Here is a 26,316-nt window from a genome sequence, read left to right on the forward strand (position 1 = left end):
AAGATGAAATACTTAGTGTTGTAATATTCACATCGCCTATGAAAAAAACATATTTCAGTGTATAATTATCATTCAAAGTCAAACACGCATTGATACTTTAATAACGATGGAAATCTTATTTTGAAACGGAACGCATCGATTTCCGCCGACGTTCCAGCTGCGTGTTGAGAGTACAGGGTCACACGGTTCAGTGAAGCATTTGTAAATAACGCAAACGACAAACGCTACTTTTAAACCATCCAATACATTCGCCGCTGTTTTAATGTTGCATTGAATGTTTCACGATCAACGTATGGAACTCTTCAAATAACAGTTGGAGGCGTTCACGTTCACGGTCCTCAAGCATGCTGTTTGCGCATGCGGCGTAGCAAGTGCCGATGACGTCACTCACATCAACGCACACTGCTTCAATTTTGCTTTGTATCATGTTTTTTTTTTCATTTTTAATAACATTGAATTCAAAGCAAAGCCAGATAAAATACACTTTAAACTTAAATTGGCAATGCATCATTTACAGTTTACACCCGTCTAGAAATATATGTTTCAATTGGAAACGTCTCAAATACGTTAAATATAAACGTTTGCTGTGCTAATTTGAATTATTCATTTTTACTCCTGGACATTTAATTAGTTACAATTCCTATACTGATCATTATACCTCAAGGGGGACATTCAATGTCCGTCTGCAGTACTGTATATGTAAAACTGTTGCTTATGTGTTGCTCAAGGGCACCTAAGCAGTGAGTTGTCATTTATTTTTGACTCAAACTGAAAGTGTCTTATTGTGAAAGACTACTGCTGCCCCCAAACAGCCAGAAAATACAAAACATAGATGTTATAATTAGCCAACAGAATAAAATTGAATGTTAGCTCATGAGACAAAACGTTAGGTTTGTTCAGTGGTGAAGAATGTGATTTCCAGTACTAACATGACATCATGCTGAGTGATTGATGTACATTTTTCATACACGATTGACACCAATAGTCATGTCGACAACCACTGTACATTTTATTTACAGCTTGCAGGGGCTGAAGCACAATATGTAATCTACACTATTTTAAAATGATGCATCAATAACAATGATTAGTAACAAAACACATGACTTTTTTCAAATCTGGAAGAAGTCAGAGATGTTTTGTAAAAATGATGCAGACAGAAGGACAGGGTGCGCTCACATGTCACATTTTTAGTTCATTTAAAAAAAAAAAAGTCTGTTTGCTGAGCTGGTACGGTTTGGTCAAGTGTGAATGCAGTCCAGGACCAAACAGGGTGAATGATGGATCTCTTTCTGCCATAGAAAGGAATGTCCTACGAGTGTTTGTGACCTGGAGTACGCCATGTTGTTTAAGACAATTTACATCTTACAAACACCGTCCAATCAAGATGCAACATTTTGCATATCGATAACTGGGCATTATTTGGTCCGCTGACAAAAAGTGTGAAGGCAAATCAGGCTAAACAGACCACCAAGTATGTTTTTGTACATTTTTGGCCTGGACCAGAGTAGTGCACTACAAGTTCTTTAAATGCCAAGTTCTTAAGAAGAATGTCCCGAACGCCGAGAGGGTCCGTCTATGTGATGTCCTTCTGTCTAGGCGGTCGGTGGATGTTTCTAACGACACACTTGACCATCCATTCAATGCCCTCGTTCACTCCGTCCCTACAAAACATCAACTTTGAAGAGCATCCTACCCCACCAGCATTGTTCCGGCAGTCAAACACTTACCCTGTGAGGGCCGTACATGGCTGGACCAGACAATCTCGCTTGCCAATCTTAGGCGCACAGTCACTGAAGGAGGTTTTAATGTCGGACACTGACAAACAGTTCTGGTAGAAGGACAGCAAACATTGACAAGCTGGAGTAAAAGTACTACACCATCAGAGAAAAAGAGTACTTTAAATATTGCCACAGTACCGCTACGTCTTGTTTGTTGGCCAGAACCAGGAGAGGAACACCTTCTAGAACCTCACTGCTGATCATTTTCTCTGAGATGATGAGAACACATTGAATCAATACTGTCAGACGTAAGGCCCTGTCTACATTAAGCCGGATAACTCCTTAAACGAATAATTATTTAGCCTAAGCCCCGTGTCAGCCACACTAACCCATCGTTTAAAGGGGAACATTATCACAATTTCAGAAGGGTTAAAACCATTAAAAATCAGTTCCCAGTGGCTTATTATATTTTTCAAAGTTATTTTCAAAATTTTACCCATCACGCAATATCCCTAAAAAAAGCTTCAAAGTGCCTGATTTTAACCATCGTTATAAACACCCGTCCATTTTCCTGTGACGTCACATAGTGAAGCCAACACAAACAAACATGGCGGAGAGAACAGCAAGCTATAGCGACATTAGCTCGGATTCAGACTCGGATTTCAGCGGCTTAAGCGATTCAACAGATTACGAATGTATTGAAACGGATGGTTGTAGTGTGGAGGCAGGTAGCGAAAACGAAATTGAAGAAGAAACTGAAGCTGTTGCGCCATATCGGTTTGAACCGTATGCAAGCGGAACCGACGAAAACGACACGACAGCCAGCGACACGGGAGAAAGCAAGGACGAATTCGGCGATCGCCTTCTAACCAACGATTGGTAAGTGTTTGTTTGGCATTAAAGGAAACTAACAACTATGAACTAGGTTTACAGCATATGAAATACATTTGGCAACAACATGCACTTTGAGAGTGCAGACAGCCCAATTTTCATCAATTAATATATTCTGCAGACATACCCTCATGTCAGCAGGCCAGGGAAGCTAGGGTCGATATTCTTCTCTTGATCATCTTGGGACGGTGTGAGCCAAGACATCCATGGGGGTTTAGCTCGCTCGTCTGCGGGAACAAACTGCCGCCATTGCTTGCCGTGCTACCGAGGTCCTTTGTCCCTGAATTGCTCACACACTCTGGCAGATTCAATGGGGGTCTGGCGGTGGATTTCTTTGACTTTATCGTTGGAAATGCATCTGCTTTGAGTGTCGCAGGATATCCACACATTCTTGCCATCTCTGTCGTAGCATAGCTTTCGTCGGTAAAGTGTGCGGAACAAACGTCCAATTTCTTGCCACTTTCGCATCTTTGGGCCACTGGTGCAACTTGAATCCGTCCCTGTTCGTGTTGTTACACCCTCCGACAACACACCGACGAGGCATGATGTCTCCAAGGTACGGAAAACAGTCGAAAAAACGGAAAATAACAGAGCTGTTTTGACCCGGTGTTTGAGAAAATGGTGGATTGCTTCCCGATGTGACATCACGTTGTGACGTCATCGCTCCGAGAGCGAATATTTAATTCGCCAAAATTCACCCATTTAGAGTTCGGAAATCGGTTAAAAAAATATATGGTCTTTTTTCTGCAACATCAAGGTATATATTGACGCTTACATAGGTCTGGTGATAATGTTCCCCTTTAAGCCGGATAACTCTTTAAACAAATAATTATTTAGCCTAAGCCCCGTGTCAGTCACACTAACCCATCGTTTAAGGTTCCCCCTTTGGATAATTTTTTACACGGGTAAGTGAGCCGTGTATTTCTTGAATCTCCGGCTCTTAGCTTTGTATGGACTCATCGATCGTTTACAAACTGACTTCGGAGAGGAAGTGACGCCAGAAAGAACGTGCCACAGCCAGCTTTATAAGAAGCGGTTTCGTAACTCGGGAGGTAACCACTGAAAAGATGGGGGCGAGTCATCCAGACATGCACGTGTTTCTCCTTCTACATGTACAGGCCGCTTGTGGAAATCACACATGAATACCTTAAGAGAAGGAAATGCGCGATTGCAGCTATTTGGGATAAAACACATCTCAGACGGCAACATAGCAATGTTGAGCGACGGTTTTGGATAAAGCCTAGAAGAACGGCAGCCTGGTCGGATATGTTTGCCATTGAGTGTGTTGTGCCAGCGGAACGGCAAGAGAACTTTCAAATGTCCAGGTCAGCTGTGATTCTACTTAGCGAAAAACTTTGTCCATTTGTCGAAGGGGAGACAATGAGAATGCCGACTCCCGTGTACGAGGGAAGACTACGGAAAACAGCGAATGCAGTTTATCAGTTATTGTCCGCGATGTATGTCGAGCGATTACCCAACGTCTAGTTTTGTACTACTGGCAGCACGGTGGGAGAGGGGTTAGTGCATCTGCCTCACAATACGAAGGTCCTGAGTAGTCCTGAGTTCAATCCCGGGCTCGGGATCTTTCTGTGTGGAGTTTGCATGTTCTCCCCGTGACTGCGTGGGTTCCCTCCCGGTACTCCGGCTTCCTCCCACCTCCAAAGACATGCACCTGGGGATAGGTTGATTGGCAACACTAAATTGGCTCTAGTGTGTGAATGTGAGTGTGAATGTTGTCGGTCCATCTGTGTTGGCCCTGTGATAAGGTGGCGACTTGTCCAGGGTGTACGCCGCCTTCCGCCCGATTGTAGCTGAGATAGGCTCCAGCTCCCCCCGTGACCCCGAAGGGAATAAGCGGTAGAAAATGGATGGATGGATGGATAGTTTTGTACTCCATAAATATTGTGAAGCCATGAAGTGGTTGCGGCCGTCAAGTACGACTGCCAATTTCAGCCTACAAGCACAGTGTCCTGACCAGATATCTAGATCCCTAGATTTATTGTTATAAAATGTTCTTTCTCACATTGTTAACTTTTACACGTCCATTAAAGATATGATTTATGTATGATGGCTCAGGTGTGATTCACTACAATAGGCTAGTCTAACAGCTGCTGATGGTGAGGCAAGCAAGGTTTACTATTAGAAGAAATGTGGCAATAGGCTACATTGAAACACAGGGTAAGGACACACTTCCAGGTCAGAGGTGACTTTGACATAATATATATGCGCGTCTGCCATTTTCCGCGCATGCGTACTCGGTCCGTAGCGCCGGAGGACGGAGGGGGTCATAAACGATGGCATTGTTTGTGTGTGTGTGTAGACAGGGATACGGTTAGGTGGGAAATACCCTGTACAACCTTAGCCGGCTTAGTGTAGAAGCAGCCGTAAACTCACCTTTAAACATATCAAACATGACTTAGTCGTCCCACATTTATCGCGGCCAATTGGTTCCAGGCGTGACCATCAAGGCCACCTTAATGCATGGGCTTACCTGGGCTGAAGCCCAGGGGCCCACGATTTTGACGGTGGAATGCAATGATTGGTGTTCATAGCTGTCAATCACAAACAGCGTGTTGGGAGACGAGGAAAGAACGGTGTGTTGTTTCCATGAATGTTAATAAGCTTAAAATGTTCTGCAGAGGTATAGTAAACTTTAATTTTATAGACAAATTATACTATTTATAGTCACAGTGGAGAGTTGGGGGGGGGGCGCAAAATATTTTCTTCTACCTAAGGGGGGCGTAACAGAAAATTGAGAAGCACTGCCTTAGAAGATGAAAGACTGTCTGTTGTGGGGGGTTGAGGTTTGGGGGGCATTATTGTTGATATATGGAATATTCTAATAGTTAAAGCATACAAAATGTTTACAACCTTCTGAATATAATTTTTAATATGGAATCAGGGTCTCTGCAGGTTTCAACAAGTCAAATTTAAGACTTTTTTAAAGACCGTCATGAACAATTTAAGACCCTTTCAAATCCATACTGACAAACAAGTACAAAGATATGAAGGGAAATCAGAAGCCGCAAATTAATTGTAACTTTTATACAGTATATGAATTTATTACCTGCTCTTTCACATTTCACATCTCCTTATTGAAAACACCAAATATCACATTTTTCAGATTTTCCATTGAATTCGAAAGCCTTCATGCCCAATGTTCTAAAGTGTAAAAAATTTAAACATTTAATAGCGATACCAAAGTTTCAGCATTTGCTTTAAACGTAATATTAATATATTTTTAAGTTCTGACAGAATTTAAGACATTTTAAGGAATTAAATTCCAATTATTGGATTTAAAACAAATACCCTGATAATTAGAGCCCTTTAAAGGCCTACTGAAACCCACTACTACCGACCACACAGTCTGATAGTTTATATATCAATGATGAAATCTTAACATTGCAACACATGCCAATACAGCCGGGTTAACTTATAAAGTGCAATTTTAAATTTCCTGCGAAACTTCCGGTTGAAAACGTCTAGGTATGATGACGTATGCGCGTGACGTCGATGGTTGAAACGGAAGTATTGGGACGCCATTGTATCCAATACAAAAATCTCAGTTTTCATCGCAAAATTCCACCGTATTCTGGACATCTGTGTTGGTGAATATTTTGCAATTTGTTTAATGAACAATGGAGACTGCAAAGAAGAAAGCTGTAGATGCGATCGGTGTATTAGCGTCTGGCTACAGCAACACAACCAGGAGGACTTTGACTTGGATAGCAGACGCGCTATCCGACGCTAGCCGCCGACCGCATCGATGATTGGGTGAAGTCCTTCGTCGCTCCGTCGATCGCTGGAACGCAGGTGAGCTTCGGTGTTGATGAGCAGATGAGGGTTGGCGTAGGTGGAGAGCTAATGTTTTTATCATAGCTCTGTCGAGGTTCGTAGCTAAGTTAGCAACAGCATTGTTAAGCTTCGCCAGGCTGGAAAGCATTAACCGTGTAGTTACAGGTCCATGGTTTAATAATATTGTTGATTTTCTGTCTATCCTTCCAGTCAGGGGTCTATTTCTTTTGTTTCTATCTGCAGTTAAGCCCGATGCTATCACGTTAGCTCCGTAACTAAAGTGCTTCACCGATGTATTGTCGTGGAGATAAAAGTCACTGTGAATGTCCATTTCGCGTCCTCGACTCTCATTTTCAAGAGGATATAGTATCCGAGGTGGTTTAAAATACAAATCCGTGATCCACAATAGAAAAAGGAGAGAGTGTGGAATCCAATGAGCCCTTGTACCTAAGTTACGGTCAGAGCAAAAAAAGATGCGTCCTGCACTGCACTCTAATACTTCACTCTCACGTTCCTCATCCACAAATCTTTCATCCTGGCTCAAATTAATGGGGTAATCGTCGCTTTCTCGGTCCCAATCGCTCTGCTGCTGGTGTAAGCAATGGGGAAATGTGAGGGGACTTTCAACTTGTGACGTCACGCTACTTCCGGTACAGGCAAGGTTTTTTTTATCAGCGACCAAAAGTTGCGAACTTTATCGTCGTTGTTCTAAACTAAATCCTTTCAGCAAAAATATGGCAATATCGCAAAATGATCAAGTATGACACATAGAATGGATCTGCTATCCCCGTTTAAATAAAAAAAATTCATTTCAGTAGGCCTTTAACTATGAAATAACAGCCATATAGTCACCTTTACACTCATTTTACCCAGTATAGTCGCCTTGAGTGTGTTCTACTGTAGATTACAGTACTCACTGGTAACCTGGAGGATATGTTTGTCACCCGGCCACTACACATGACTAATACGAGAAAAAACCTAGGTAATTCCACTAAATTAGAACTGGGCTTTCAGCCACGGGCTTAAGTTGTTCTGCCAAAACTTGGTCAACTTGACAGTCACAGTTACAAACTTAAGCCGTGTCGTTAGCACTCCGTGTTGTTAGCTTTACGTGTTCTGCGTTATTTCAAATCGCTCACGCTAAAGGCTCACCAATGTTATGTGGAGCTGATGATCATGAATATGAAGTGCATCAGCAGAGTTCATCTCCACTCAGCATTGCCCAGACAGCTGCTGATAGGAATCTTGTTAGCATTGGGTGGCGCCCCAGTACTGCTACGTCTAACTAACAAAGGCTTACGAATGTGGAGATATGTGACTGATGAGGCAGGAGTTGAAGATGAAATGCATCAAAAAGTTTTTTTACCAAAAGTTGGTCAACTTGATTATTGCACTGAAGACAGCGCCAAGATTAGCTGCCGTGTTAACCCGGAAATGGAAATCCCGCTTTGTGACTATATTTATCGAACATAATAATAACAAATAAGACAAATACTGAACTGTAATACATAAAAGCCACCAATAAGACATAATTTACCACATAATTTAGGCCAAAGATATTCTTTAAAAAAAATGACTTAGTAAAGCTGCAATATTTGAAGAACGATGTGGTGAGGGAAGACTAATGCAGTACTATACACTTTACTTGACACAACTATACACTTTACCAAGTCAACAAATTAACAACACAATGAAAATAGAAACTCTCATCTGCACGTCATACTACGATTAAGTCACGTAACAATTAGTAGTGTGACGCAATATTCCCTCTAATTGTGCATGTGTGTGAGCAAACACAAAAACTCCCTGAGCATTCAGTGGAGCACATGTGAGCAACATCACACATGGCAATACCAGCAGCACACCTGTCTCAAACCAAACTTTTATTATAACACTCAAATGAGAGGAGTCATTTTCATGAGATGATTTAGTAATATTAGTGATTTGGCCCACTTGTAATGAAAATAAAATAAATCTTGTTTTTCATCAGCTATGGAATAGTATTGTACAATATGTCTGGGTGGGGGTCCTGCTTTGGAAATCATTTGTACCCCTTTCAGAGATCACATTTAGTTCCCCTTAAACATAATCATGTTGCACAATGAAATGTAAGCATAGGATTCTGAAGTGTGCATTCCTGTAACTTTCTCTAGTAACAGCATTCCAAGATTAATATAAATAAATTAACATTAATAATAAATGACAGTAGAATAAGCACACGTATGACTGAGGAGTCATAGTGTAACTTTGTGTGGTGTTTGAGTTGTCCGACTTTTTGTGTGGCCATAAACGCACCAGTGGCTTAGTGGTATGCGTGTTGGTGACAGATGACAAGTTGGTTTTGGCCTGGTTTGTACGGCAGAAAATGACCAGTTTTTCGAGATAGAAGTTTTTTTACTCATGTTTTTTGGTGTGGTTATGGCCGAATATAAACAGTTTTGCTCAATAAAGTGATCGATATAATTCCTGTCCTCGAAGCATCTCGATAGACGTTACAATAATTGAACGGTGTTCAATTGAACGGTGTTGACGAACACCGTTAAAGCCGCTTGTTGTCACTGTCACTCAGAGTTGCATTGCAAAATTACACAGAATAAATGTGTTTATTTTGTTTAGAATTCAGATGGGTTTGATTTGGGCCGCGGCATATATTTGCTGTGCGCAGAGGACGCTTGAGCAGTGCACAATTGCGCAGGCGCGCACCTTAGAGGGAACGTTGGTGTGACGGTATTGTAGATAACGCAGTATTGCGGTTTCAAAGTCTTTACAATAATGATGTGACGCATGACGGTGTAGTTTTTTTTTTGCGCTTTAGCGTTGGCCGGCTCTGAAAATAAACTACATCTCCCATAAACCTCTGCGCAGCGTGGGGCGGACAAGGTGGGGGCATTGAACACCGTAAGCAGGAAGTGAAGCGTGTTTGTAAGATGAGAGGAATTGTTTTTTTGGTTGTTCCTAAAAAAATAATTAAAATCCATCCATAACTAACTGAGTTATGTTGCTAACAGACAAACAAAACCCTTGAGATAACATAACCTCTTTGGCGGAGGTAAGAAAGTCTGCGTTCGGCAAAGCAAAGTGCACCACTTTCGTCTCGAGCCTTTCCAAGGCAACACAGCCAGCCAGTAACGTAGCACCGCACAGAGGGAAATCACCCAAAAAAATTGTACATCGCGGAAAATAGGAGTAAATGGAAAAGCTACTTGATAAATCCTCAATACATCATTCATTTTCCACCACTTCCATTGTCACTTTAAATACACTGAACTGTAAGTTTTTTTTTACATTTGCTTGAAACAGTGGATACCCTGGACCATTTTTTGTACTTATATATACGGTAGTAAGATTATAACATTTTAGCACTATGTTTGTGTTAAATTACAGTCAGTGTGTTTATCCTAAACATTCCTGGCACTTCATTTTACTCTCTGGAATTTTTAAGTGGGTTTTCTTTGGACATATACCACAATATCATCGTACCGAGGGCTTAATACCGTGATAATATTGTACCTTGAGATTTTCATACCGTTGCATCCCTAGTAACAACACATGTAAAAATAGTACTGAGAGTAGTTGTTCTCACCAAAGGCTTCCTTCGATTCAGAGAGACGTTCTTCATCGGTGGAGTCGATGACATAGATGACTCCATGTGACTCTGCATAGTACTACAAAGCAATATGTCACAAGTGGTAATTATTCAGTACTACAAAAATACAACACTGTATTCAAGTCATTGAGGTACACCATCACTTCAAGACACAACAGAGTACTACGACATGTTCAATCATGCAAGGTAGTAGTTGTTGTGAATAACTGCCCACATCTATATATAGTATTATTATAAAGTACTACTAAAGCACTCAAAAGCATGAAGAAACATGGAAAAACAATGAGCATACGTTACAAACACAATAGCCAGCAGTAATACTTAAAAGATACTTACTTTGTCCCACAGAGACTGAAGTTCTTCTTGGCCTCCCAGATCCCAGAACATGAGACGAGCTTTACCCACGTCAATCGTACCGACTGGACAAGACATTATCAAAGAAGTCATTAGAAAAATATGCAAACATTACAAACGTGGAAACAAACACAGATATGTTAATACACACAAATATATAAAGTTGATTCACGGTAAAGATACACCGATATTAAAGTTATTGTCCAAAACTGAAGACCAAAAAATTAGGAAACCAAGGTCGAAAAGTGAAACACTGAAATAAATGATTACGCCAATTATTATTACCAATTGTTTTATGTCTATGACTGTGTACGAACCTCACTTAAACTAAGGCAATGAAATTGCACAAATCATTATTTATCAATCAAAGGAAACAATCAAAAAATTATGAAAATATTCACCAACGGAAATTTTCCAAAAATACCAATATATTTTATACATTTAACGAAATAACGGATAGGCCAAATACTGAATGGTGCCAGAGACAGAGTTGACGTGATCCAAAGAAGAAGTCAACGGGGAGCATAGAGGAGGTTGTTCCACTGCAGCAAGACAAGACAGTCATTGGATAAATGCTTTGTCCCGCCCACCAGACGTTCAGTGTCTCTGCGAGCCTAGGAACAGTGGGCATGAGTTTACGCTTGAGGATTGGATGATCTGTCCGAGGTTGAACCGCTTATTGATTGATAGCGAAATGAACAAAATATAAACCCCTACGACTGGAGCATTTTTCAACTTTCATTCCGTTGTAAATACTTTTACAATCCTTTTAATGACATTTCCTTCATTAAAAACGACCTGGTGTTATTGGAGACTGTACTTTTTTTTTTTAACTTGTGTCGCTAACTTCCATAAAATTATACTGCTGTTCAAAACATCCTGTTTTGGCAGTGCTGTTGCACTGATGAAACTCTTTCGACCAAAAAGACAACTTTTGGGAAAGAAGTTTCTTCCAAAAGTTTTCGGTGGCCGAAATTTCAGTGCATCACTACTATACAGGGATTAGCTATATGACCTAAAATCTATATTGTGATATATATTGCGATCTCCTGCGATAACAATATATCGTATTTTCCGGACCATAAGGCGCACTGCCGATGAATGGTCGATTTTTTATCTTTTTTCATATAAAATGCACACCGGATTATAGGACGCGTTAAAGGAGTCATATTATTATTATTTTTTTTCTAAATTTAAAACACTTCCTTGTGGTCTACATAACATGTAATGGTGGTTGTGTGGTCAAAATGTTGCATAAATTATGTTTTACAGATCATCTTCAAGCCGCTTTCTGACAATCGCTTCCAGATGTGCCGTTTTGCGGGCGATCTTATTTACGTGGCTCACCTTCGACAGCGTCTTCTCCCCGTCATCTTTGTTGTAGCGTGCAAGAAGTGTCAAAAGATGGAGTTAACTGTTTTAATGACATTCAGATTTTACCTAAATCAATAACCATCCGGAAACAACAACAAGGCCAGAAATGTGACCCGTGAAAAACCGTCCGACCGGAACTCTAATAACTAAAGTTCCTTGGGTGAATAATGTAAACTCACTAAACCGGTATGTTTTAACGCTTTCATGGTGAGTTTACTGACAGATATAAGTACTACCTACTCAGTGGCCTAGTGGTTAGAGTGTCCGCCCTGAGATCGGTAGGTTGTGAGTTCAAACCCCGGCCGAGTCATACCAAAGACTATAAAAATGGGACCCATTACCTCCCTGCTTGGCACTCAGCATCAAGGGTTGGAATTGGGGGTTAAATCACCAAAATGATTCCCGGGCGCGGCCACCGCTGCTGCCCACTGCTCCCCTCACCTCCCAGGGGGTGATCAAGGGTGATGGGTCAAATGCAGAGAATAATCTCGCCACACCTAGTGTGTGTGTGACAATCATTGGTACTTTAACTTTAACTTTAAGAACTTTACACTACTTTATATTATAAATGGCAACAGCGCAAGATGAATGTCCGATAACAAGAAGATAGAGAAAAAGAAGAAGCCTATCGACTGCGTCGTCAGTACGGACTACAAAGGCAGCCGCGCGCAATTTTTTAGGATTTATGAAGATCCCAAATACTGATCAGCAGTTACCAGAAGGTAAGAAAAGTTGCTTTTGCATAATATTGCGAAACAAAACGCCAGATAATATGTCTTACCTTATACACACACGCCATGATAATACTCGTATGTTTAATGCGCCGACAATCCATCAAGTGGAGCGGGTTCATAGCTTACCGAAGTCGTACTAAAACATTTTGATAGATTTTTGAGCGCCGTGTGTAATGTTCTATATTTTCAATGGAACATATAAAATGTTGGTGTTGTTTATTTGAGTGATATTGCCATCATGCCTCTTACCAAGTATCTTTTATGTTTGACTACCATCTACTGGTCACACTTATCATTACACCATGTACCAAATAAATTTGCTTCGAGGTCGGTGAGCAAAACCAGAATTATTCCGTACATTAGGCGCACCAGGTTATTAGGCGCACTGTCGAGTTTTGAGGGGAAAACAAGGATTTTAAGTGTGCCTTATAGTCCGGAAAATACATCATACCACAATATATTATGTGGCATACCCATTTCAAATTGGGTGACAAAGGCTCCTAATTTGGCTGCTGACACATGCAGTAACATATTACATAAATTCCGGTTGTAATATTTTATCAAAACTATTGTTATTCTACTTGCTAATTTACAGTACTGTTAATAGCTGGTTACTTTCTGTTGTAACATGGGTCTATCTACACTTCTGTTAAAACATAATGAGCAATTATTCTATGTTGTTTGGATACTTAACATTAGTTTTGAGCGATACTACAAATTTGGATATCGATGCAATACCAAGTAGTTACAGGGGTAGTATTGGTTAGACCAAAATGTTGAAACTGAAACAAAAAAACAAATCTGTCTGGAGCTGCAAAAAATTAAAAGCCTTATATTATATATACGTCTTTTAATGAAGTCAACCCATGTTGAGGCAATACGCCTACCTCCTCTACCGGCTGGTCCTCCTGCGACGTGCGCTCACTAGTGATGTGCGAATTGATACTAAAATATCAATACCAGATCTTTATGCTATAATATTGATTCTCAAATCAAAATATCGATACTTCTGAATGATGCTTTAGTTATTTGAGATAATGTATCACAAGCAGCAACATAGTGTAAAGTAACTTATCTTGTCTCAATGAAACATGATTGGTGGGAACTAGTTTTTCTTCCGCCTAGGTATGTGCATAATGCGCATGCAAGAAAACAACTGGGAATTTTATTTGGTACATGGTGTAGTGATAAGTGTGACCAGTAGATGGCAGTCAAAGATAAGAGATAAGTGTAGGCTGCACCGTTTGATGTGCTTCAACATACAAGTATTATTATGGTGTGTGTATAGGGTAAGACATTATCTGCCGCTTTGTTTCACAATATTATGCAAAAGCAACTTTTCTTACCTTCTGGTACCTGCTGATCTGTATTTGGGATCTGCATAAATCCTGAAAAATTGTGCGCATCCGCCTTTGTAGTCCGTGCCGACCCGAAGTTGATAAGCTTCTTCTTTTTCTCTATCTTCTTGTTATGGGACATTCATCCTCCGCTGTTGCCATTTCTAATATGAAACAGTGTAAAGTTCTTACTTATATCTGTCAGTGAACTCGCCATGAAAGCGCTAAAACATACCGGTGTAATGAGTTTACATTATTCACCCAAGGAACTTTAGTTATTAGAGTTCCAGTCGGACGTTTTTTCACGGGACACATTTCCGAATGAGGAGATGCTGCTCCGTTATTGATTTAAGTCAAGTCAGAATGTCATTAAAACAGTTAGCTTCATCTTTTGAAACTTCTTCCACCCCTGTCCTTGCACGCTACACAGGTACACCAAAAATGATGGGGAGAAGACGCTGCCGAAGGTGAGCCATGTAAATAAGACCACCCACAAAATGGGTCATCCAGAAGCGACTGTCAGAAAGCGGCTTGAAGATGATCTGTAAAACATAATCTATGCAACATTTTAACCAAAGAACCACCATTACATGTTATGTAGACATCAAGGACATTTACATTTACATTTTTACATTTACAAAAAAAATAAATAAATATGACTCCTTTAATGCGCCCTATAATCCGGTGCGCCTTATATATGAAAAAAAAAAAAGATTAAAAATAGACCATTTATCGGCAGTGCGTCTTATGATCCGGTACGCCCTATGGTCCGGAAAATACGGTTCATAATTCATTTTTGAGAATATCTGCTCGCACAGGTATTTGCTTTGTTTACAACAACCACCTGCCTGGCACTACGCCGTGCTAAAAGAAACGTATCGCAGGCTGGCGCAGATCTTTGTTGATGGAAATGTTGAAATGTAATATTTATTCTGCACAATGTTACAGCATTGGAAAACATTAAAAATGTTTAGGTCATGTTTGTCCTCCTGTACTAACCATATTAAAACAAATAATATATATATTCCTTCCCCAGTGTTTTCCATTTTTATAAATTTTTTAAAAAGCTCCAGGGAGCAATTAGAGCGGCGCTAGAGCCGAGGGATGCCGACCCCTGGGTTTGACCAATGCTGATACTGGTACTTCAAATTTTCAAGATCATTGAATGATTACAGACCTTTACACGGGACTGTATATCATATCATAATTTATATTAGGGCTGGACGAGATATCGAGTTTGTAGGATATATCGATATATTTTTAAACAAGATATGAATTAAGAAAATATCGTAATATCGATTTAATTTATTATGTTAAAACATACCTGCCAACTTTTGAAATCAGAAAAACCTAGTAGCCAAAGTCCAGGGGCCGCAGGCCCCGGTAGGTCCAGGACAAAGTCCTGGTGGGGGGTTCAGCTTTGCCCCCCGGCGCAAAATGATTATTAGCATTCAGACAGGTTAAAATGTTGCTAAAACCATCACTTTTCTATCAGTCACAGTGACTTTTCAAAACAAAAATATTACAGCAAAAATCATATGGGTTGATTGACATGTTTATTCTGTAAGCTAACTTCAATAGTTTGAAATTATTTTGACAGTTAATGCCAGTTATCCTGTCAACCTTTCACAAGACTTCAATTTGTTAATTGAAAGTATAAACAGTATAAACACTTTTTACAGTAAACAAATGGTAAAAGAGTACTAAACAATTCCATTAAAAAAAAAAATTGGTGTCATTATTAACTTTCTGTCCAAGCTTGTATAATCTACTGCCTTGTTCAATTGTAAAAAATATTCTGTGCCTAAAATTCACATTTCTATCACAATTATCATACTGTAAACATGGTAAGCTAACTTCATTAAAATTAATAGTCCTGTCAATAGCATGGAATTACAATTCAAATGTAGTTTTTTTGTAAGCCTTTCAAAAGAATTCAAAATATGAAAAATTAATGACAATTAATTTAAGCCATCAGACACTTGAAAAGTGGCACATCACATCTCTAATGTAATCATTTTAACTTTTCAACAGAAATAGCACTGCAAAAATATTAAGGACATACTTCTGTATTTTGGTAGTTATGCTGTCAACATTTAACAAGATTTCTTCAACTTGGACTTGAAAGCATAAATAGTATAAACACTTTTAACAGTATAACAGTACTAAACAATTCCAATAGATAACATTGGTGTCATTACCTTTTTGTGGCTAAAATCCAAATGTATTCTATCAGATTGATCATACTGCAAAAATGATATGGTAACTTTATGATAAGTTTACTTCATTCAAATGTAATTCAATAGCATCATTAGCATGGAACTACAATTCAATTGCAGTTTTCTGTAAGCCTTTCAAAAGAATTGAGGAAGAATTAATGAAAATGAATTTTAACAATCAAGACAGTTGTAAATGCAGCACATCACATCTTCCATGGTCACATCACAGTCAATCATTGTGACACAGCTTTGTTATTGTCCATGGTGCACCTCTTCGCTTTCTTGAGCTGCTCCTTTGAGTGGGTCATACTATGACATTGGCTTCCTGAAGCTGTCATCATCATCTTCCTGGTCATCGGCATTAGACTTGTGTTTTTTTGTCCCAACGTGGTCTTTTACATCGCTAATTCCTCCGTGTCCGATCGAAAAATCTTGTCTGCACAAGGTGCAATTCGCGTAGTTTTCACCCTTTTTGGAACGGATAATTATTCCCGGATAGGCTTTTGAATATTCTTCATGGAATGGCTGCAGTTTTGTTTTCGGTTTATGACTTGTTTGTGATTTTTCTCCGGCTGATTCCATGATCGTTCGCTCGTTTGGAAACAATGGCAGCTGGTGCCTCATGCTTGGCAGCGGTGCTATAAATAGCCTCGCGCATGGCATTCGGAATGGCTCGATAGGAAGTTACGGGAAGCAGTGTCGATTGTCAATGTTGTTACGCGATTTCGTGAATAAAACTTTAAAAATTTTTTTTTTTTTTAATGAATGAAAAACCGTATTTTTTATAACTGCAACCGTAACCCGGAATAGGTTGATGAAAACCGTACTAATTACGGGAAAACCGGAGTAGTTGGCAGGTATGTTAAAATGATGGCTTATTAAAAACATTGCTTATTTGTTGTGTTCCTTGTTCTCCCCCGCTCTCCACTCCCTCTCATGGGCTACTAAACCCCTCCCCTTCCTCCTTCCAAGAGGTGCTTGCAGTATAAGAACATCCATGATTGGTTGGTTGTTTACTATGAGTTACGATTGGTTGAGATAAGGCCAATCAGAGGCAAAATAGGGCGGGTCATGGAACCAGGAAGGGAAATCACAAAAGACATCCCAAATGACGACGAGAGAGTCTTAGAAGAGAAGAGAGACTTTTCAAGCGGGCGATTTATATATTAAAAAAACTAGTGGAAGATGGCAAAGGGATTCTCTTCTTTAGATTTTTCTTTTAGCGATGAAGACAACGTCCAGGAAACCCACAATGCGTCTACTTGGCCACATTTGGACAAATGTCTGCCTCTGGATAAAATATTCATTTGAGTTGTTTACCATGTAAGGCAAAATCAAAACTGTTCTCGAGTTGCCAAGCCGAGCATATTTCGCACGAGAAACGCTGCCAAAAATGTATGCCGAAGTGAGGAAGATCATAGATAGATAATTTTATTTATGTTATGTAATTTTGTGCTACTTTAAACTGTTTATTTTCTGTGCTGTTAATACCCATCTTGACTAACTGGGTTAATAAAAGTACAACTGACTGTTTACAGTACAGTTGTCATTCACTTCAATTTCAGTGAATCTCGCTCAAAATTGAATATCTTTACATGTATACTTTCACCAGAAAATATATCGAGATATATATTGAATATCGAGTTTAAGTAAATATATATCGAGATATACGTTTTCGTCCATATCGCCCAGCCCTGATTTATATCATATTAAATATATACCTGTAATGTTGTATTATTGGTATATATGGTGTTCTGAACCCAACTGAAAACAGTCTTACAAAACCGTGATAAGATCCAAACCATGGATTTTGTGAGCTATTCCACCCATATATAACATGTATATGAAATGTAAAAAGACACTTACTGTTCAGTCCAACTGTGGTGGTGATCTTGGATAAATTCATCCCCTTGTAGTTCCTGCTGAACTTTGTTTTGGTTTGTTCCAGAAAAGTCTGCAAGATACAGGTAAAAGCCAGTAAATTAGAATATTTTGAAAAACTTGATTTATTTCAGTAATTGCATTCAAAAGGTGTAACTTGTACATTATATTTATTCATTGCACACAGACTGATGCATTCAAATGTTTATTTCATTTAATTTTGATGATTTGAAGTGGCAACAAATGAAAATCCAAAATTCCGTGTGTCACAAAATTAGAATATTACTTAAGGCTAATACAAAAAAGGGATTTTTAGAAATGTTGGCCAACTGAAAAGTATGAAAATGAAAAATATGAGCATGTACAATACTCAATACTTGGTTGGAGCTCCTTTTGCCTCAATTACTGCGTTAATGCGGCGTGGCATGGAGTCGATGAGTTTCTGGCACTGCTCAGGTGTTATGAGAGCCCAGGTTGCTCTGATAGTGGCCTTCAACTCTTCTGCGTTTTTGGGTCTGGCATTCTGCATCTTCCTTTTCACAATACCCCACAGATTTTCTATGGGGCTAAGGTCAGGGGAGTTGGCGGGCCAATTTAGAACAGAAATACCATGGTCCGTAAACCAGGCACGGGTAGATTTTGCGCTGTGTGCAGGCGCCAAGTCCTGTTGGAACTTGAAATCTCCATCTCCATAGAGCAGGTCAGCAGCAGGAAGCATGAAGTGCTCTAAAACTTGCTGGTAGACGGCTGCGTTGGCCCTGGATCTCAGGAAACAGAGTGGACCGACACCAGCAGATGACATGGCACCCCAAACCATCACCCAACCATGCAAATTTTGCATTTCCTTTGGAAATCGAGGTCCCAGAGTCTGGAGGAAGACAGGAGAGGCACAGGATCCACGTTGCCTGAAGTCTAGTGTAAAGTTTCCACCATCAGTGATGGTTTGGGGTGCCATGTCATCTGCTGGTGTCAGTCCACTCTGTTTCCTGAGATCCAGGGTCAACGCAGCCGTCTACCAGCAAGTTTTAGAGCACTTCATGCTTCCTGCTGCTGACCTGCTCTATGGAGATGGAGATTTCAAGTTCCAACAGGACTTGGCGCCTGCACACAGCGCAAAATCTACCCGTGCCTGGTTTACGGACCATGGTATTTCTGTTCTAAATTGGCCCGTCAACTCCCCTGACCATAGCCCCATAGAAAATCTGTGGGGTATTGTGAAAAGGAAGATGCAGAATGCCAGACCCAAAAACGCAGAAGAGTTGAAGGCCACTATCAGAGCAACCTGGGCTCTCATAACACATGAGCAGTGCTAGAAACTCATCGACTCCATGCCACGCCGCATTAACGCAGTAATTGAGGCAAAAGGAGCTCCAACCAAGTATTGAGTATTGTACATGCTCATATTTTTCATTTTCATACTTTTCAGTTGGCCAACATTTCTAAAAATCCCTTTTTTGTATTAGCCTTAAGTAATATTCTAATTTTGTGACACACGGAATTTTGGATTTTCATTTGTTGCCACTTCAAATCATCAAAATTAAATGAAATAAACATTTGAATGCATCAGTCTGTGTGCAATGAATAAATATAATGTACAAGTTACACCTTTTGAATGCAATTACTGAAATAAATCAAGTTTTTCAAAATATTCTAATTTACTGGCTTTTACCTGTATTTTATACATATGACATTAACTGACTGATTTATGCATTACAAAACTGTGAGCCATTTTGTTAATTAAAACAAAATTATACACTTTGTATTTACAAAATACGTTAAGGGTGCCAGAACAAATATGATAACTGGTACATCCGAATCGCCATTCCTATATATTACGATTTTGGACTGATTTATGATTTTTAAGAACACGTTTAAAAAAAAGAGTTTTAGAAAAAAGTTTTTTAGATCATCACCATGCATAGTCACTGCACGCATACGTCACACATCAGCATCCAATATGAGCTTTATAACCTTTATCCTGTTTTGAAAAGATTTTATTATCATTTGTATAACAAATAATACATTCTGAGAATCGTTTGAATCGATTATGAATCAAATTGTCACCCCAAGAATCTGAATCTAATTTTTGAGTTGAGTTGAGTTTGTGTTTATTTCAAACATGCATGCATACAACATGATACATCACAATTTCTAGTTTCTCTATTCAACATGTTCGAAAAGGAGTAGGAAGAAACAGAGTTTATTTAATCCTACCCCTTTTCCTTCACACAGCAGTTGCTAAAACTTTTGCTCACCTCCTGTTCTCAATTCATCCACAATATACTCCATAAGTAATAACATCGTTGTGGCTTGTGCAACCCTTTGAGATGCTTGTGGTTAAGGGCTATATAAGTAAACTTTGATTGATTGATTGAAAATTAAAAATAAATAAATAATAATTAGTGAAGTTGTTGTAAGATTTACATTCCATTCCCTAATACACATAATAGTACATTATTTTCACTTCAGTGTTGAATGTACCGGTATTCAGAGCTGTGCAGTATAGCCACCTTTAAAATGTATTACATATTTTAAAGATATACTATAGATTTTAAAGATTGTGCATGCACCTTACAAGACACTGTATACTTTATATTCTAAAGACTGCAGTATATCCACATTTTAAGATATCCCGATTGTAGCTGATATAGGCTCCAGCGCCCCCCGTCACCCCGAAGGGATTAAGCGGTAGAAAATGGATGGATGGACGGACCATAAAAGTTTTCAAAAATGAGAAAAGACAGTCATATTTTTTTTCTTACCCTCTCCAAATCCTCTTTTTCTGGACTTTTTTCTGTAATCTCACTGACTACCAGGGTGTTTACAGTAGTTTGTGTAACACACATTACACCATACTACATACACTATATTGCCAGAAGTATTTGGCCACCCATCCAAATGATCAGAATCAGGTGTCCTAATCACTTGGTGTATAAAATCAAGCACTTAGGCATGGAGACTGTTTCTACAAACATTTGTGAAAGAATGGGTCGCTCTCAGGAGCTCAGGGATTTCCAATGTGGAACTGTCATAGGATCCCACCTGTGCAACAATCCTGTCGTGAAATTTCCCCGCTCCTAAATATTCCAAACTGTCGGCTTTATTATAAGAAAATGGAAGAGTTTGGGAACTACAGCAACTCAGCCACCAAGTGGTAGGACATGTAAACTGACAGAGAGGGGTCAGCGGATGCTGAAGCGCATAGTGCAAAGAGGTCGCCGACTTTCTGCACAGTCAGTTGCTACAGAGTTCCAAACTTCATGTGACCTTCCAATTAGTCCGCGTACAGTATGCAGAGAGCTTCTCAGAATGGCTTTCCATGGCCGAGCAGCTGCATCTAAGCCATACATCACCAAGTCCAATGCAAAGCGTCGGTTGCAGTGGTGTAAAGCACGTCGCCACTGGACTCTAGAGCAGTGGAGACGTGTTGTCTGGAGTGATGAATCACACTTTTCCTCCTGGCAATCTGATGGACCAGTCTGGGTTTGGAGGTTGCCAGGAGAACGCTACATTTCGGACTGCATTGTGCCGAGTGTGAAATTTGGTGGAGGAGAAATTATTATTGTGTGGGGTTGTTTTTCAGGAGTTGGGCTTGGCCCCATAGTTCCAGTGAAAGGAACTTTGAATGCTCCAGGATACCAAAACATTTTGGACAAAACAGCTTTCCCAGCTGAAAAAGGTGGACCGACATCATATTGAACCCTATGGGTTAGGAATGGGATGGCACTTCAAATTCATATGTGAGTCAAGGCAGGTGGCCAAATACTTTTGGCAATATAGTTTATTTGTGGAGCTGCTTAATTCATAGACCATCATAAAATGTTGAAAAAAATAAGATGATTTCAGCATTTAGCAAGATGATGTACAATTAATAATAAAAAAATACATATGTATACAGCCTGCAAGCTTGAATAGAATACAGCCGGTTAAAAACAACTAACATAATTCATTGTATTTCAAGGAGCTACAGGCCTCAATATAACAATTGTGAACAAATGAAAATAAAAGTCTGTGAACTCACCGTCTTGCCAGCGTTATCCAGTCCAAGTATTAAAATGCAATATTCATCCTTTTGAAACATGTATTTATACAAGCCTGATAGTAAAGTGTACATGGCGACAAACAATGTCAACTACTGAATACGTCAAACTATTGAGATTCTTCTCGTTTAGTTTAGATTTAACGCTGACAATCGATAGTCACAGCAATGTACTTCCTTTGTTTGATTAAATAATTTCATTATTATGTTCGTGTAGCTTAAAAAAACTGAAGAGGTAAAACCAAGTAAAAATGTCGACTGCTACTTCGAAAATGGCTGTGGTGCGACGTAAACAGGAAGCAGGATTGCAGGAATTGTGGGAAATGAAGTTTACAAAGCTCTACTCGTATGGCTTTTAACTGAATAAAAAACTTCATTTCCCAGATCCAGTTTATTTTTCACTTTAATAGTGTGTTGCATAGTATCGCCTTTGCATCATTAATACCTCGTAGAAGGATTTTATTGGAGTGGAAATCACTCCCTAAGGCATAAGGACCTCATGTTTTTCTCAGATTTAGAGAAAATAAAATATAATCTGAGGGGTACACCAAAACAATTAGACTTGACCTGGGGCTGCATAATTAGTTACAAAGCTATATTAAATACACTATAGGATATATGTGACACTCACTGTTGACAATTAACCTTTTCACTTACCTCAACTCTTTTTTCTTGTTTTTTTTCTTGTTTGATTGTGATTTTTATTGTTGTCGTTACTGTTTTTTCCCCTTTTAATCAGTTATAGTGATTCTCTATCTCCTTGGAAGATAGGAAGGCAGTACATTGCTACCCACTGTGACTGAAATGTAGGACGGGGGGTGGGAGGGGTGTTATTATTTTACTTTGATTATTTTTCTGTAATTTTGAATTTTTTTTTGTATTTTTGTATTTTTTTTTAATTTGGGAGGGGGGGTTGTACAGATGTTAAGTACAATACTACATAGTGTCCAGAGGGGGCGCCGTTGAGTGTGTTGTGGGGATTAACAAGGTGAATTAACAAGCACGAGTAAAGGAAGCTGTGTGAAGTTTACAAGTCTCTGGAGTCTGCTTTTACGGATATAAACACTACTACAACATGGTGTCAGAAGTAAGCGAACCTACTGTGGGTAAAAAGTAGGTGTAGTTGAGAAAAGTGAGGCTGAAATAGTCCAGCCGAGGTCGTCATTGTTTACCTGGCCGGCGACAGGCTAAGCTACGCTAGGCTAAGGTGAGCACGGAGAGCAGCGGATCAGCATCGGAGCCCGGATAAGGGCGGGAGATGACAGATCAAATATTCTCCATCGCGCCTCCTGGCAGCTTCAACTTCGAGGAGCCCAGCTCGTGGCCGCAATGGTTGAGACGGTTCGAGAGGTTCAGGATTGCGTCAGGATTGAGCGGAAAAGAGGACGGCTATCAGGTCAACTCCCTACTGTATGTGATGGGTGAAAAGAGTGACGACATTCTCACTACGTTACCACTAAGCGACCAACAGAAGACAGTCTATGCAGAGGTGACAAAAGCCTTTGATGAACATTTTGTGGGTAAGCACAATGTAATTTATGAACGTGCTACGTTTAATAGCAGACAGCAACAACAAGGCGAGTCTGCAGAGAACTTTATCACAGATGTGCATAAGTTGGCTGAACACTGCAAATTTGGTGCCTTAAAGGAGGAAATGATAAGAGACCGCATAGTGGTCGGGATAAGAGACTCCCGGCTGTCAGAGAGACTTCAGTTAGACCCTGACCTGACGCTGGCAAAAACAATAACCCAGGTCAGGCAGCAGGAAGAAATAAAGAAACAACAGCAACTGCTACGAGGGACACACACAGAAATTAAAGGTGCTAATATGGATGCCATAAACACAAATAGAGGGAAAACACAATATAGACAAGCTCCCCCACGCAGACCAGAGCTGTTTAATTCCAAGCCAAGCACTGTAAACAAGACATAGCTTTCATGGGGACAGTTAACACAGAAGGAATTGAAGAGGAATGGTTAAAAGAAATCAGCCTTAACGGAACGAAGGTAACATTTAAACTGGACTCAGGAGCATCAGTTACAGCTATTCCATCTGCCATGTACTTGAGAGCACGTGACGGCAGGCTGAAGACACCACCTAAAAAGATTAAAGGTCCAGATAACTGTCCATTGAAGGTTTTGGGCATCATGAAAGCACACATTAAAACAGAAAAAAGAGAAATAAGGCAAGATGTATATGTGGTGACAAACCTGGTGATGCCACTAATGGGACTTCCTGCTTTAATAAAGCTGAACCTGGTTCAACAGGTAGCTTCAGTACAGGAGGAGAAACAAGAAGCGAGGCATCAATACAGAGCTATGTTCCCAAAAGTGTTTTCAGGGCTTGGAAAGCTACAAGGAAACTACAAGATAAAACTAAATAATGAAGCAGTTCCTTATGCTCTCTCGGCCCCGCGCAGAGTTCCATTACCTATGAAAGAACAAGTTAAAGAAGAGTTAGACAGGATGGAAGCAATGGGAGTCATAAGAAAAATTGAGGAGCCAACTGAATGGTGTGCGGGGATGGTAGTGGTCCCCAAGCCAAATAAGAAACCTCGCATTTGTGTGGACCTTACCCGACTTAACGACAGCGTGTGCAGAGAGAGACACATACTGCCTGCAGTTGATGAGACACTGGCGCAGCTGGAGGGGGCAAGAGTCTTTTCGAAATTAGATGCAACATCTGGTTTCTGGCAAGTTCCTCTACATGAAGAATCACAGCCTTTAACAACTTTTATTACTCCCTTCGGAAGATATTGCTTTCAGAGGCTCCCCTTCGGCATTTCTTCCGCGCCTGAGCATTTTCAGCTGAGAATCTCACAAATAATCACAGGGGCAAAGGGCGCTCTGTGCCATGCAGATGACATCTTAGTCTATGGAAAAGACAAAAAAGAGCATGATGAAAGGCTGCAGGAAGTACTGAAAAGGTGTGAAAAAGCGGGCCTCACCCTCAATGAAAAATGTGAATTTTCAGTGGAAAAAGTGAAATTTCTTGGACACCACATAAGCGCATCAGGAATCGAGGCTGATCCAGACAAAATCAATGCCATTAAAAACATGCCAGAACCTCGCAATGTGGAGGAGGTCCGCCGGTTCATGGGAATGGTGAATTATGTTGGCAAGTTCTCACCCAGCCTACCAGCTCTCACAAAACCCCTACGTGACCTGCTAAAAAGTGACAGCACATGGACCTGAGACGCACAACAGAAAACAGCCTTTGAAAAAATTAAAAAAGAGCTGAGTTCTCCTCCAGTCCTTGCACAATACAGTCCTAAAAAAGAAACATTGGTATCGGCAGATGCGTCGTCATACGGACTTGGGGCGGTCCTCCAGCAGCAGCAGACAGATGGTAGGTGGAGACCTGTTGTGTACATATCACGGAGCCTGACGCCCACGGAGGTCCAGTACGCGCAAATAGAAAAAGAAGCACTAGCGGCAACATGGGCCTGTGAGCGACTCAGCTCATATCTGCTAGGCTTGCAATTCACAGTGAGAACCGATCACAAACCTTTAATTTCGCTGCTTGGCTCTCGGTCTTTGGATGATCTTCCTCCAAGAATTCTTAGATTTAGGCTAAGACTGTTGAGGTTCAACTATAAAATCATACATGTCCCGGGAAAACAACTCGTCACTGCTGACACTCTCTCTAGAGCTCCCCTGGGAATGGAGGCCAGAGAGGCCAATAGCAGCTTGCAGAAAGAATGCTGTGCATACATTGATCCCATTCTACACCACCTCCCCGCCACTGACAGTAAACTAGCTTGCATCAAGGAAGCTCAGAGCACAGACAGTGTTTGCAGGCAGCTGAAAACATTGACGGAAAAAGGCTGGCCCTCTCACAGGAGAAGCGTTCCTGAGCATCTTCTGCCATTCTGGTCAGAGAGGAACGACATCAACATGGCAGAGGGCTTGCTTCTTAAGGGAACAAGGATTCTGATCCCTGGATGCATGCAGCAGGAAATGATGGAAAGGTTGCACGAAGGCCATCAGGGTGTGACTAAGTGTGTGGCAAGGGCACAAGGATCCCTATGGTGGCCAGGGATAACAAGACAGATTAAAGAGATGGTGGAAAGGTGTGAAATCTGTTGCCAATATTCACAGGAAAAGACAGAACCTTTAATGACAACACCCCTACCAGCACGACCATGGGAAAAAGTGGCGGCTGATATCTTTCAGTGGAAGAATGGACATTATATCGTGGTGGTGGACTACTACTCCCGATACATTGAAGTAGCAAACCTCCCGACCCTGACAACATCTACAACAGTGGAGAGACTCAAGGTAATCTTTGCAAGATTTGGAGTGCCTGAAATCTTGGTGACTGACAACGGGCCACAGTTTGCTTCCACAGACTTTGCCACTTTTGC

The 26,316-nt window shown here is 40.3% G+C and overlaps 1 protein-coding gene across 1 annotated transcript; it reads right to left on the reverse strand.

The window, feature by feature from the left end:
- Positions 1–985: 985 nt before the first annotated feature.
- arfrp1 (ADP-ribosylation factor related protein 1) lies at positions 986–22,263 on the reverse strand. Its single transcript, XM_061938220.2, has 7 exons — positions 21,932–22,263; positions 17,896–17,983; positions 10,348–10,430; positions 9,988–10,069; positions 1,917–1,987; positions 1,728–1,828; positions 986–1,661 (listed from the first exon to the last, which is right to left on the reverse strand). Exons 1-7 carry the CDS (start codon positions 22,022–22,024, stop codon positions 1,574–1,576), a joined length of 606 nt encoding a protein of 201 aa, XP_061794204.1. The 5' UTR covers positions 22,025–22,263; the 3' UTR covers positions 986–1,573.
- Between the last annotated feature and the right edge of the window lie 4,053 nt (positions 22,264–26,316).

Source organism: Nerophis lumbriciformis, linkage group LG03 (assembly GCF_033978685.3).
Source record: "Nerophis lumbriciformis linkage group LG03, RoL_Nlum_v2.1, whole genome shotgun sequence".
Lineage (NCBI taxonomy): Eukaryota > Metazoa > Chordata > Actinopteri > Syngnathiformes > Syngnathidae > Nerophis > Nerophis lumbriciformis.